A 15,765-nucleotide genomic window follows, 5' to 3' on the forward strand; every position below is an offset into this window, starting at 1 on the left:
AACGTGCTCTTACCAACTTCTGTGAGTCACACTTTGGCCACTTACAGGCTGAAACGTCATGGTCACTTCATCACCCCCACCCTTCTCATTTCCTGAATCTTGTGAAGGTGACTGAGTCTCACAGAACAACCTCATCTCACTCCCACCAGCCACTGGAGGAAGAGGTATTTCTGCAGGCCCCCCTGGAGGAAGCAGCACAGCTGCCTCTACTTCCCTTCTCAGAGCTGTCCCTTGAATTGGAGCTGGATCTCAGGCTAACAGAGCAGCCTGGCATACGAGAGGCCTCTCCATGGATCTGCCTTATTACCACGGCCCTCTGACCAAGCGAGACTGTGAGACCTTGCTGCTGAAGGGGGAGGATGGCAACTTTCTGTTAAGAGACAGCGAGTCGATGCCAGGAGTCCTGTGCCTCTGTGTCTCGTGAGTAGCCTCATCGTCCATGCATCTGGAACCTTATGCTGAGTGTAGCAATGACAGCCACATAGTAAAGGAATTAATACTCCTTGGTATTCCACTCTGACTTTGCAGCCTCATTGAGTAGAGTGAGAAATAGCTAGACACTGCCAGGAGAGGATGGAAGGAATGTGTCCATTCATGATCTTCCATCTGCCGTCCTCTCCCTGGTGGAAATGCCACACGAGCAGACACTATAGCAGCAGAAGGAGGTGTGGATGGGGGTGAAGGGAAGGGCTGCAGGAAGCATGGGGGGTGAGGAGGTTTGGGAGACAAGGTAGAAATGCCAGAAAAGTCCTCTCCTTCAGAGAGCTGTTTATTTGATATGGAAAAGGCCAGGGGCCCTTTATGACATTTCAGTCTGAAAGACTATGTATTCTGCTGCATCCATTTGCAATACTTAAAATACTAATAACATTTCACATTTTGTTAGATTTGTAAAGGGCTTCAACAGACATCATTTTTTTTTCATCCTTCTTGTGGTTTATCAAGGCAAGCATACGCGGTCATCATTCTATAACTGAAGAAACAGAGACCTGGATCTCTCAAGTGACTTGTTTGTGTTAAAACTCATCTGGCATGTCCAGAGTCTGGGTTAAATATGAAATTCCAGGCCGCAGTATCAAGCTACCCTGCTGAAGGAATTTGTTTACACCCAGTTTAGAAAGCAATCCCTAACAGATATCAGTGGAAACCTCCAATCTTTGTGTATTTTCTTCTTTGTAAAGTAGAGGACTACTGAACCTTTCATTCTGCCTCTAACAGGAATAAAAATCCAAGTGTCTCTTGTTAAGAAAAAAAATCTTTAATGACACTTGTTAAAGCAGGGTGAGGCAGACTTTATTCAGGACCATCACGGTAGATATAGGGACCGTTGCAATGGGGTCTTTGCAGTGGGGGAGAGAGCTCGAGTTCAACCCTGAACACAGCATGGGCAAGTTGGGATTTGTAGCCAAGTAGCAGGGCGGGGGTCAGTGGATGGAAAACTACTAAGAGGAAACAGCAGGGGTAAGCGGGATTCTGGCTAAATCATCCTAGTAGGATTCTAGCTAAGGAGGCCAGAGTGATCAGACATCACCTGAGGATGGTGGAGGATGAGAAACCCGATCAGGAATGGAGGATGATTAGATATCCAGGCTGAGGGATTCTTGCCAAATTGACTTAGCAGGACTCTTTGCTACAACTAGATTTTACAGGTCCCATATTGAACTCGAGTTGGAAGAGGCGAGTCCCGTCTCAAAATGGAGGTAAGACCGGTGCCTTGTTGCCCCCAGCCGGACTCCACCGCTGCCACCAGGGGCAGGAGGGCCATGATCCAAAGGAACCAGAGCAATGGAGAAAACTGTTTATTGATGGTCTGAGCTTTGAAACTACGGGTGATAGTTTAAGAGAACATTTTGAGAAATGGGGCACACTCACAGACTGTGTGGTAATGAGAGACTCTCAAACCAAGCGTTCCAGGGGCTTTGGTTTTGTGGCTTATTCTTGTGTTGAAGAGGTGGATGCAGCAATGTGTGCTTGACCTCACAAGGTTGATGGGCATGTAGTGGAACCAAAGGGAGCTGTTTCTAGAGCATTCTGTAAAGCCTGGTGCCCATCTAACAGTGGAGAAAATTTTTGTTGGTGGTATGAAAGAAGATAAAGAAAAATATGATTTGAGAGACTACTTTGAAAAGTATGGCAAGATTGAAACCATAGAAGTCATGGCAGATGGGCAGAGTGGAAAAAGAGAGGTTTTGCTTTTGTACCTTTTGATGATCATGATCCGGTTGATAAAATTGTTGTTCAGAACTACTAAACTATTAATGGGCATAATTATGAAGTGAAAAAAGCTCTTTCTAAACAAGAGATGCAGTCTGCTGGATCACAAAGATGTCATGGAGGTGGAGCTGGCAACTTGATGGGTCATGAAGGAAATTTTGGAGGTGGTGGAGCTAATTTTGGCCGTGGTGGAAACTTTGGTGTAAGAGGAGGCTGTGGTGGTGGAGGTGGTGGCAGCCGAGGTAGTTATGGAGGAGGTGATGGCAGATATAATGGATTTGGAGGTGAGGTGGGCCACTATGGCGGTGGTCCTGGTGATAGTAGTAGATAGGGCTATGGTGGTGGTGGACCAGGATACGGAAACCAAAGTGCTGGATATGGTGGCAGTGGTAGGGGACATGATGGTTACAATGAAGGAGGAAATTTTGGTGGTGAGAACTTGTGGTGGTGGGAACTATAATGATTTTGGAAATTATAGTGGACAACAGCAATCAAATTATGGACCCATGAAGGGGGGTAGTTTGGGTGGACGAAGCTCAGGCAGTCTCTATGGTGGTGGTTGTGGATCTGGTGGTGAAAGTGGTGGATTTGGTAGCAGAAGGTTTTAAAAATAGCAGAAAAGGGCTACAGTTCTTAGCAGAAGAGAGAGCAAGGAGTTGTCAGGAAAGCTGCAAGTTACTTTGAGACAGTCGTCCCAAATGCATTAGAGGAACTGCAAAAATCTGTCACAGAAGGAACGATGATCCATAGTTGGGAAAGTTACTGCAGCTCAAACAGGAAACCCTTCTTGTTCAGGACTGTCACAGCCACAGCTTGCAAAAAGTGTAGCTATGAATTAATGCAATGTAGTGTCAATTTAGATGTACATTTCTGAGGTCTTTTATCTGTTGTAGCTTTGTCTTTTTTCTTTTTCTTTTCATTACATCAGGTATAGTGCCCTGTAAATTGTGGTAGTGGTACCAGGAATAAAAAATTAAGGAATTTTTAACTTTTAAAAAAAGCCAAAAAACGAGATTTTACAAGGAAGTGCACAAACGGGACTAGGAGAAGGTTTAAAAGCCTGACTAAAGACAAAAGTGATTGTTGTAACTAATAGAATACATAGGGATATACTTGTATTTCTTTCTTTACATGGTGCTGGTGATACGGACTATCTTTCTCATACCTAAATCCCCAGCACTATGTAAAGAAAGAAATACAAGTACATCTGTATGTGTTCTATTAGTAATGACAATCACTTTTGTCTTTATAGTTCCCTAATTCTCAGAAGTACAGAAGCTCATCCATTGTGCAACAAAGATTCTTTGCTTGGTCAAACTTTAGTCAGGCTTTGGAAACTTCTAGGCTTATCTATGTACTTCACTGTAAATCCAGTTTTAGCAAAGAACCCTGCTAAGTCAGTTTGTAATCTTTGACATATTAATATATAATTAAGCTAATAATTTTCCTAACTTGGAAGCATCCTTGATTTCTTGGATTGGACCACACTTGAACATAGAGTATTTTCTCCTTAATGTGTTACTGGCTTCTATTTGTTTTTGTTCATTGAAAATTAATATTAAGTGAAATCAGTCATTGTGTGTGTCTTTTCTTCTGTATGTGTGTCTTGTTTAGAAACAAATTAAGAACTACAAATGGCTAAAAAATATAGGAAAATATTACAAGTGAGGTTGAGAATGTTTTTTATGTATTTTTTAGCCATTGGTAGTTCTTTGGAGAATTGCATATTCATATCCTTTCACCCATTTTTAGTTTGAGTTGTTCGCCTTCTTTTTATTGATTTTTTCCAAATCCTGTATACAAAAGTAAAATATTTTTTCCCAACAAGACAAACACACACAAAAGACAAGACACATACAGATTTCATTTAATATCAATTAAATATTCATTTAATGTCAATAAGACTATTGACAAACTAACAGAAAAAAATAAACTTTATTAATACATAAAGAGCTTTTCAAAGTCAATAGAAAAATGGGTAAAGTGCAAAGGCAGGAGATTCTCAGAAAAAGAAATATGAAAAGAAAGATAAAAATGCTAGATCTCACTCATAATTAAAGAAATATAAATTAGAAGAATATTGAGATACCAGTTTGCCTATTTAATGAGCAAGAAATAAAAACTATGAAAATACCCAGAAGTAATTAGCATGCTGAGAAGCAGACACTCCTGCACATGCCAAACCAGCCTCTTTGATGACATGGCCAAAACATAAAATATGTGGGTATAACCTCTGACTCAAAATTCCCCTAATAAAATATATCTTACTATTATGACTGCACAAATATGGAAATAGTCTGAAGTCCTGAAGACTACGTCTGTACCATCAGCATAATACTTTCCAGGTGTTGACAAGATCGGATAAATCCATATATGGTATGAACAAAAAACCGCCAAGATCTAGTGTTGTTGAAAAAGGTGAGATGCAAAGTCTGACCTCATTTGTGGTTCAAAACAAAAAAAAGCAAAAAAAACCAATCTGTATCTTTGTATATTCATATAACATTTCTAGAAGATATATAAGAAACTTATTAAAGTGATTACAGCTGGGGAATTTAGGAGGAGTTAGTTGGGAGAAAGGTTGTTGGATTCATTCTTTTCATTTGATAACTTCTTTGCCCTGTTTACATGTTTTACATGTCCATCTATTACTTTTGTGATTTAAAAAATGTTATAAAAAGGTAGCGAATCCCTACTATCCACCCAAACACTGTGTGAGGGCCTGGGAAAACTCTAAGGATATTCCAGTAGGGAACTTGCAGTATTTTTCAAGGAGGTCCAAAGTATGTTAAATAAAGAAAACAAGGGTAAAGTATAAATTTCAGAAGAGGGTTTTAGACGAATTGAAGGACAGAAGAGATGGGCAGGAAAGCCTTCTGAGAGGAGGTGGTATCTCAGCTGGGACTTAAACAGTGGTTATGGAAATGGAAGGGAGGGCATTTTAGGGAGGAGAGAAGGTAGAAATGGATATTAGATGTAGGATATTTTAAAGCATAAATGGTTCTTAATGGGGTTCTTGAAAGGTAGTTTGGAAACCAACTTTTGGAAAAGTAGGTTGGAATAAGATCATAGGGTTTTAAAAGAATGATTCTGTAGATAATGGGGAAGCATGGATGATTTCTGAACAGGAAAGTGATAGGACTAGTGCTGAGTTTTAGGAACTTCAACATGATGTGGAGAATGTACTGAATCTGGGATATGATAGCATCAGAGACTGTTGTACCTCTGGGTGGGAGATGGTGAGGCACTAGCTATGGTGGGACAAGCAGTGAGAACAGAAAAAAAGAAAAAGGTGTGAGGGACACAAAGACACACCTTGCCCAGGACCTCAGGGTACGTGGTCTATATGGGGATTCTCATTGAAGACTGATATTTATTCTCCACTGCTCTGTGATGTATCAGCCCATCTTGTAAATTCTCCCAAAGCAAAGGTCGTTAAGAAATGCTCACAAAGACACACCTTGCCCAGGACCTCAGGGTACGTGGTCTATATGGGGATTCTCATTGAAAACTGATATTTATTCTCCACTGCTCTGTGATGTATCAGCCCATCTTGTAAATTCTTCCAAAGCAAAGGTCGTTAAGAAATGCTAAAAAAAAAATCAATCAATTAAATGAAAAGGCAATAATAAACATTTGTTGGGTACCTGCACATAATCAGGCTTTGCCCCCCTCCCTACCCATGTCACTGAAAGGCAGACAAAATTTCATGCACCCTCTGGCTTAAGGAAGCATGCGGGGTTAGGAGGGATGCAGAGAAGGTAGAAATGACCTGGCTTAAGTCTCCGGTCACATGGCCCCTGTAGCTACCTCATCATAGTCTCTGTGAAATTTTTATTATCATACAGATCAGTGTGAAATATGTAATTGTAGCTGTTCAATAATGACAAAGTTTCCCATATGCCAGGCACCATGCTAGACACTCAGTTGATGTCTTCAACACAGCTCAGAGCCTAGTGGGGAAAATAAAAAGTAAACAGGCACTGTGGTGGGTGTGACAATTGTGATGACTGGACTATCATCAGCGCACTATGAGAGTTGAGAGCAAAGAGTCACTGACACATCCGTCAAGGAGTGCAAAGCCTGACATTGGAGCCAGGACTTGAAGGATGCATAGAACTTTCATTCATTCACTTAATAAGCATATACTGAGCACCTGCTGTGTTCCAGGCATGGCTGTAAGCATTGGTGAAACTGATAAATACTATGAGCAATGTTCCTGCCCTTGTGAAGATACGTTCCAGTGAGAGGAGGCAATATGATGAGAACAAAACAGTCATATGACAGGGAGGGACACAGAGAGTATTTTAGGTTGGGTGCAGTAAAGGGTTCTTAGAGGAGGTCACATAAACCAATTCATCCTCCAATATACAACCCTACGTAAGCAAAGCCAAAATTACTATTATAACACAAGTGTTAGCCTGTTTGTCTACACCTGTATAGAAAGAGCCACCATGTAGGTGTTTCCTATCAACCAAACATCATGCTAAGTGTGTTACATGCATTATTTCATTTGTCCTTTGCAAAGCCTTTTGCAGCAGGTGACATTATCCCTATTTTGTGATGAAAGAAACTATAGCTTCTTATTCAATAACTTGACCAAGGCCAAACTGTTAATATACTATGTTCCTTACCTTTTCAATGTCCCTAGCCCCACTGAAATATGTTTAAGGTGGTCACTTTGGAACCATGTTATAAAGTGCCCAAGCAGGGGACTTGAGGGCTTGGCAGTGGATCCTGATATGCAAAATCTTGTCATTCTGCTTTTTTTTCTTGTCATTCCTTCCTCTTTTCTGTGTTAGAATGGCAATATATCAATTTCCATGCTTTCACAGACCTGAGTAAAAATATTAGGGAGAAGGTTAGAACAAAAGGAAGGAAGTTACGAAGAGAGTTGGCCTAGCAGCAGAAGGCATTTGCCAGATGGCCATGTGGTAACCATGGTCAGGAAATATTACTTGATGGCACAACATGATAGAGTTTCCAAAAAATACACAATGTGTACAACGCTGTCTGTGTAGTATGACTTTGCGAGCATCAGGAAGTAGGAACTGGATCTGCCTTTGTAATCAGTAGGACCAAAATGAAATAGATATTAGGAGGCACAAAGGATTCATCTGCAGGTGTGAAAGGAAAGGAGGCTATAGCTACAGGAAGCCATCAAAAGGCTGCAGGTGAGGAAGACCGGAGCCTTAACCTACTTACTGCATGTCCTCCCCGAGGAGGATTATGGCAGTATCTTTCTATTGACCCTCCAGTCATTTATAACTCTCAGATTCTGAGATCTTTGGAAAGATTGTAGAGTTCAGAAAGAAAATAAATAATTCAAGTTTGTTTTAGGAAAATCAAATGTAGAGAAAGGTATAAAGAAGAAAGCACAAATTATCTTAATCTCACCAGTCCGAAATCACCATTTTTTATATTTCAGCATACATCTCTCCAGACTGCTCTCTAAGCATGTATAAGCAAATATATATGTACATAAATGATTCATTTTTACATAGTAGTTTGCAACCTGATTTTTTTCAATATACAAGTATTGAAGGTAACTTTCCACATCAAAGAAAGCCAATACATATCATCCTTTCATGACTGCTTAGTATTTTATAGGTTGGATATATCATAATTTATACATAATCATACATTTAATTTAGTCCCAATTTTTATTTTATTTTAATTTAGTCCCAATTTTTATCCAATGGACCCAGTGTAATTTGGGACAGTAAACATTTTTGTACTTATGTCTTTGAAAATTTGCCCAACTTTTTCCTTAGAATAAAATCCTAGATATTTTTGAATGTTTATGCACACTGACAAATTAGCACAACAGGAGGTTGCACCAACACACACTCCAATCAAGAGCAGTGAGAAAGCCAGAGGTCAGAAGTCCTAAGACGTTTTTTATTTGTCTTAGGTTTCCCACTTGTGTCATGGCATGGAAAAATGCAGAACACATGGTTGACATTATGGGGCATGGTCAGTTTTATTTCCTTAAACTGATCTTTTGAAATTTGGTTAAAATAAAACTAAAAACTTGAACATACGTTTTTTATTTGTCTTAGGTTTCCCACTTGTGTCATGGCATGGAAAAATGCAGAACACATAGTTGACATTATGGGGCATGGTCAGTTTTATTTCCTTAAACTGATCTTTTGAAATTTGGTTAAAATAAAACTAAAAACTTGAACACGAACAGTTTCCCCACAACTCCAGCCCCAACATGAGACCAACTGCTAATCTGTAGACTGTTCCTGAACTGAGCAGGGGCTCAGAGATCCCTACACAGCACCTCATGGAATGACCTTCCCAAGACTGAACTACACTGGAAAGAGTAAAACAATTCAAAGATCAGCAGAAACGTAGAGGACCTGTAGTCTAGCCTTTCAAACCTCAACTGAGAATTTAATACCAAAGGTTTTTAATCATCTTCATAAGCCCTTAAGATATATTTCTCACATCTTAAATGAGGTTGAAGATTTCCACAAGATAACCAAAAACGCAGGCTCCACTGTGTGTTGCTACCATACTGAGGGTCAAGCCACCACATGTCTATTGAGGATGTAACAGCAAATACAGGAAACATTATTTTTTTACCTAATGCTAAAGACCAACCATAAAAACAGAAAAAGCATATATGTAAAATGATATTAAATTTGGTTTATATACTAGAGCAAAAATAAATTACAAATTCATTTACCTTTTTATACCATGAATAATCTTTATAGCTTTATTGAGGAATCATTGACATAAAATACAAAATTTGATGGATTTTGACATATGTAAACACCCATAAAACTATCATCACAACCAAGATAATGAACATGTTCATCACCTCCAAGACATCCCCTGTACCCCTTTTTAATCAATCCCTCCTTACCATACCTCCCAGCCACCCCCAGATACTAGGCTACCATGATATGCTTTCAGGCACTATAGATTAATACATATTTTCCAGAAGTTAATGTAAATCAAATAATAACATATGTAATTTTTTGTCTGTCTTCTTTCATTTAGAATAATCATTTTGAAATTCATCCATGTATTTATTATATGTATCAATACTTCATTCCTTTTTATTGCTGAGTAGTATTCCATTCTAGGGATATATCACAATTTGTTTACTCATTCATAGCTATCACAACTAAAGTTGCTATGAATATTTGTGATGAAGTGATGACATATACTATCATTTGTCCTAGGTAATTAATTAGGAGTGGAATGGCCAAGTCATATGTTCTGTGTTGTTTATCTTTCTAAGAAACTGCCAAACTGTTTTCTAAAGTGATTGTTCTATTTCATCATTTCCACTGGCATTAAATAAGAGTTCTAATTGCGCCACATCCTCACCAACTCTTGGAATGGTTATTCTTTTTAATTTTAGCCATATTAATAAGTGTGTAGTGGTATCTCATTGTGGTTTTAATTTGCATTTCACTAATGACTAATGGTACTGAGTATCTTTTTGTGTGCTATTTGCCAGACATATATTTTCTATGATGAAGTGTCTGTTCAAATATTTCATGCATTTTTAAATTAAGTTACTTATTTTATATTATTGAGTTTTAATGATTCTTTACATATTTTGAATGCAATTCCTTTATGAGACAGCTGATTTGCAAACATCTTCTCCCAGTTTGTTACTTATCTTTTCATCCTCTTAACAATATATTTGAGAGAACAGAGATTCTCAATTTTAATGAAGTACATATTTCTAAATTTTTTCTTTTATGAATCATGGTTTTGGAATCGTATCTAATAAATCCTTGCCTAGCTTAATTCACAAAGATTTTCTCCTGTGTTTTCTTTTAGAATTGTATGCTTTTAGTTTAATATTTAGTGTAGTCCATTCTGATTTAATATTTATATCTGAGGAAAGGTTAGAGTTGAAGTTCATTTTATTGAACTACTGAGTTGTTCCAGCTCATTTGTTGAAAAGCTTATTGGTTCCCCCATTGAATTGCTTTGGTGCCTTGGTCACAAATCTATTGACCATGTAAGTGCAGATCTATTTCTCAGCTCTCTATTCTGCCCCATTGATCTTTTTGTCTGTCTTTATGCAAATTCCATTTTGTGCTGATTACTATCACTTTGTAATAAGTCTTGAAGTCAGATAGTGTAAGTCCCCCCAATTTTCTCAAGGTTGTTTTGGCTCTCTTACGTCCTTTGCATTTCCATACATATTTTAGAATCAGCTTATCAACTACCACAAAAAACAAAAAGATTTATATTGAGATTACATGAATCCATAGATTAATTTGGAAAGAACTGGCATCTTAACAATATTGATCCTTCCAATACACAATGAACACATTAATCTCTCCACTTATTTAGGTCTTCTTTAATTTCTCTCGGAAATGTTTTGTAAGAGGTCTTGCACATCATTTGTTGAATTTATCCCTGACATTTTATGTTCGGTGTTATTTTAAATGATGTTGTTTTAATTTCACTTTCTACTTGTTCAATGCAAGTCAGTAAAAGCACAATTAATTTTTGTATATTGAACTTGTGTCTTACAATCTTGCTAAGCTCACGCATTAGTCTAGTAGCTTTTTTGTAGAGTCTGTATGATTTTCTACATGCCATCTGCGGTTAGAAATGGTTATACTTCCATTTCAATCTTCCCATTCTGTTTTTTTCTTGCCTTGTTACACTGGCTAGGACTTCCAGAACAACGTAGAATAGAAGATATAGGAGCAAAAATCCTTGTCATTTCCTAACTTTTGGGTAAAAGCATTCAGTCTTTTACCATTAAGAATGATTTTAGTACTTCAGTTTCTACTGGGGCTGAGAGGTTTTTTCATTTTTGCCTTTGTTTTTAATCAGAAATGTAAATAGAAGTTTTTCTGCATCCACTGATATAATGGTATGAATATTATTTATTAGTCTGTTAATCAAACAATATTGATTAAATTTCAAATGTTAAAACAACCTTGCAATTTATCTTTTTTTAAAGTCAAACATCATGCCCCTTTCATCTTTTTTATTATGATGATTTTATTTGGGGCCACAAAAGAAGTCTTAATACATTTTAAAAGACTAAGATCATAGAAAATAATAGAAAATATATACTCTGACCACGACAACAGAAGGAAATTTAGAAAATTCACAAATATGTGGAAATCAAACCCTCTCCTAAATAAATGACAGTAAAAGAAAAGTCACAGGGAAATTAGAGAGTACTTTGAGGTAAAAATCAAAGTGCGACATATGAAAATTTGAAGGATGAAGGGCTCATGCAGTGCTTACAGGAAAATTTATACTTGTAAACACCTACATCAGAAATCGGAAAAATCTCAAATCAGTAATGTAAACTTCTACCATAAGAAAATAGAAAAAGAAGAGCAAACTAAACCAAAAGCAAATGTAAGTAGGAGATAACAAAGATTACAACAGAAATATATGAAGTAGGGAATTACAAAACAATAAAGAAAAACAACAAAACCAAAAGTTGATTCTTTAAAAAGATCAACGAAATTTGCAAACCTTTATCTAGACTGACCAAGAAAAAAGAGAGAAGACTGAAATTACCAAAATCAGAAATAAAGCAGGGGCATTATTACATTGCCATTACAGTTTTTTTGTTGTGGTAAGATTTAATTTCTTTCTCTTTATCATTCGCATTTTTGTTCTACCAATGGGTTTTGCTTTTTCTTGTGTATTCATGGTAGTGATTATCATTTTTTAGATTCTAGGTGCAAGACATCCTCGAGGATTTCTTGCAGGGCTGGCCGTGTGGTGGTGAACTCCTGTAGTTTTTGTTTGTCTGGAAAATACATTTCCCTTCATTTCTGAAGGTTAGACTTGCTGGGTATAGTATTCTTGGCTGGCATTTTTTTTTTTTCTTTTAGTATTTTGAATATATCATCCCATTTTCTTCTGGCCTGTAGAGTTTCTGTTGAGAAGTCTGCTGTTAGTCAGATAAGGGCTGTTTCATTGGTGACTTGATGCTTTTCTCTTGCTTCTTTTAAGATTCTCTTTGTCTTTGAGCTTTGCCAGTTTGACTCTAATGTGTCCTGGAGAGGATCTTTTTGGGTTGAATCTGTTTGGGGATCTTTGAGCCTCCTGGATCTGAAGGTCCATGTCTCTTTCTATACCTGGGAAGTCTTCCATTGTTATTTCATTGAGTAGGTTTTCCATGCCTTTTCCCTTCTGCTCCCCTTCTGGAACACCCATGATTCGGATGTTTGTGTGCTTAAGGTTGTCTGCTGTCTCTCTTAGATTTTCTTCACTTTTTAAAATTCTTTTTTTTTTTTTTTTGTCCACCTGGTTTATTTTGAAAAGACTATCACCAAGATCAGAAATTCTTTCTTCTGTTTGTTCTAGCCTGCAGTTTAAGCTCACGGTTGTGTTTTTTATTTTGTTGGGTGAGTCTTTCAGCTCCACAAGTTCTGCTACATTCTTTATTAAGGTATTAATCTCTTTGCAAATTTCCTTCTTCATATCCCAGATTTCTTTTCTCATTTCACTGTGTTGTCTGATTGAGTCTTCTCATAACTCAGTGAGTTTCCTTAAGATTGTTGCTCAGAATTCCTTTTCAGCCATTTCAAGGGTTTCCTGCACTGTAAGGTCTGATATTTGAGAATTACTGTATTCTTTTGGTGGTGTCATGTTTTCAGGGGTTTTCATATTTCTAGTATCTCTACATTGATGTCTGGTCATCTGGTAGAGCAGTTGCTTCTTCTACTACTCTGGGCTTTGAGGAGAGGAACATCCTCTTCTCTTTCTGGTCTCCACTGATGACTTTCCTGTGTCAATGTTTTCAAGTGTCTGGTAGGCCACTTGCACAGTGTCTGTGACTACTGCTGTGGCATTGAGCTGCTTTTGCAGCAGCCATGGCTGTGGCAGTGGCTGTGGTGGGCCAGCCATGCAAAAGTGGTGTTTTCAGTGTGCTCTCTTGCCTGCTTCTGAGCAGACAGAGTGGCTGCCTTCAGCTCCTGCCTAGGACCCCAGGCATTGCTGTCTTGCCTGGGCTTCTGGGCAGAGGATGTGGCTGATTTATCTTGAGATAAATCCCACTTGATTGTGATGTATCATCTTTTGTACAATTTGGTTGATTTGATTTGCTAAAATTTTGATAAGAATTATTGCATCTGTAATGAAGAATATAATCTGTATTTTTTAATGTCTTTGTCTGATTTTCATACCAGAGAAATGCTGGCCTTATAAAATAAGTTGCAAGTATTTTCTTTTTTAATTTTCTGGAGGAGTTTGTTTATAATTTGTGTTATCTCTTTCTTAAACATTTAGTAGAAGTATCAATGAAGCCATTTGGGCCTAGAATTTTCTTTGTAGAAGTTGACTACAAATTCAATTTCTTTAATAGACTTAGTGCTATTCAGGCTATCTGTTTCTTCTTGAATGAGCTTTGGTAGTTTGTGTTTTTAAGTAATTTGTACATGTAATTGATGATGTCAAATTTATTGGAATAAAATTGCTCATAACATTTATTTATTATCCTTTTAACATCTACAGAATTGGCAGTGATTTTACCTCTATTATTCCTGTTATTGGTAAATTGTGTCTTCTCCATTTCCTGATTAGACTGACTAGAACTTTGTTCATTCTATTTATTCTCTTAAAAAATAGCTTTGTTTATTTTCTCTACAGTTTTTCTCATTTATATTTCAATGATTTCTGGTTTCATATTTATTTTCTTATGCTAACTGATTTTCTCTTGACATGTTCTATCAATTATGTAGAGAGGATTATTGAAATTCTGATTATAATCACAGGCTATCTATTTCTTCCTGTAATTCTATCAGTTTTTCTTTATATATTTTGAAATATGAACATTTAGATCCATAAACATTTAGAATTGTTATATCTTCTTGATTAGTTGATCCTTTATCTTTTTGAAAAGGCTTCTTCTTTATCCCTGGTTACATTCTTTGCTCTGAAATAGACTTTGTCTGATATTTTCAGGTTTCCTTTTATTAGTATTAATAGGATATATTTTTCTATCATTTAACTTTGAACCTATTTGGGTCTTTATATTTATATCAGGTTTCTTGTTGGCAGCATACATTGGGGTCCTGCTTTTTTATCCAATCTGACAATATCTTTCCTTTAATTGGAATGTTTAGACCATTTATATTTAATTTGATTGTTGATATAACCGGGTTTAAATCTACCATCTTGGTATCTATTTTCTACTTGTCCTATCTGTTCTTTTTTTTACCCTTTCCTCTTTTTCTGACTATTTTTGGATTGATTGAATTTTTTATACATTTTCAAATTATCTCTTCTGAAAGCTTGCTAACTATAATTCTTTGATTTTTAGTAGTTTATTTAGTATTTATACTATACATGTTTAACTTATCATAGCCATATTTGAGTGATATACTACTTCACCTACAGTATGAGAACCTTATAATAATACTCTTTCATTTCTTCCACGCTCCACCTGAGCCTCTGTGCTATTATTGTTATACACTTTATTTTTATATATTTTATTAATCCTGCAATACATTGTGATTATTTTTGCTTTAAGCAATTATTTTTGAAGTATTTTTAAATATAAAATAATATTTTTCTTTTACCCACATATCTACTATTTCTGGTGATCTTCTTTGCTCTGTATGTATCAGAGTTTTTCAACCTTGGCACTATTGAAATTCTGGACCAGATAATTCATTGTTGGGGAGAACATCCTTGACATTGTAAAATATTTGGTGACATTACTGGAATTTATCTACCAGATGCCATTAGCAACCTTTTCCCCTCAAGTTTTGACTACCAAAAATGTCTCTAGACATTGCCAAATGTCCCCTGTGGGGAGACAAAATTATTCTTGGTTGAGAAACACTGGTGTAGATCCAGGTTTCCATATGTATCATTTTTTTTCTGCCTGAAGGACTTCCTATAACATTTCTTGTAATGAATATCTATTGGTATAAATTATCTAAGCTTTTGTGTATTTGAAAATGTCTCATTTCACATTCAGTTTTTTAAAAGTTTTCTCTGGATATAGATCTCTAGGTTTACAGTTTTCTTTCAATACTACACCAGTGGTTCTCCTGACTTGCATTGTTTCTGACAAGAAGTTTGCTGTCATTTTTATATTTGTTTTTCTATAAATAGGTATCTTCTTTTTCTTTTAACTGCTTTTAAGATACTCTCTTTATCATTCATTTAAGCAATTTGATAGTGATGTGCCTTAGTGTCATTTTGCTTGTGTTTCTTGAGCTTTGAGTTCATTAAGCTTCTTGGACATGTAGGTTTAGAGTTTTCATAAAATTTAGAAAATTTTTGTCCATTATTTCTTTAAGTACTTTTCTTTTCCCATCTCAGAGACTCTAATTACAGGTATAACTCTCAAAGTTATCCCATAGTTCACTGGTTCTCTGTCGTTGGGGTTTTTCCCCCCCTTTTTTCTTTGATTTTTATTTTGCATAGTTCCTATTGCTTTGTCAAGTTCACTAATCTTTTTCTTCTGTAATGTGGTTTTTATCTCTAGAAGTTTCACATGGGTCTCTCATATCTTCCATGCCTCTACTTTCTTTCTTTCTTTCTTTCTTTCTTTCTTTCTTTCTTTCTTTCTTTCTTTCTTTC

At 36.6% G+C, this 15,765-nt stretch overlaps 1 protein-coding gene and 1 pseudogene across 1 annotated transcript in view; both read left to right on the forward strand.

The window, feature by feature from the left end:
• Window positions 1-289: 289 nt before the first annotated feature.
• Window positions 290-15,765, forward strand: part of SH2D1B (SH2 domain containing 1B) — a 31,275-nt gene continuing 15,799 nt past the window's right edge. The window contains exon 1 of the mRNA XM_008591978.1: window positions 290-420. Within this exon, the coding sequence (XP_008590200.1) occupies window positions 290-420 (131 nt within the window). The remainder of the gene's footprint in view (window positions 421-15,765) is intronic.
• On the forward strand, window positions 1,695-2,822 carry LOC103607479 (annotated as a pseudogene).

The sequence above is a fragment of the Galeopterus variegatus genome, unplaced genomic scaffold, assembly GCF_000696425.1.
Source record: "Galeopterus variegatus unplaced genomic scaffold, G_variegatus-3.0.2 Scaffold7462, whole genome shotgun sequence".
Lineage (NCBI taxonomy): Eukaryota > Metazoa > Chordata > Mammalia > Dermoptera > Cynocephalidae > Galeopterus > Galeopterus variegatus.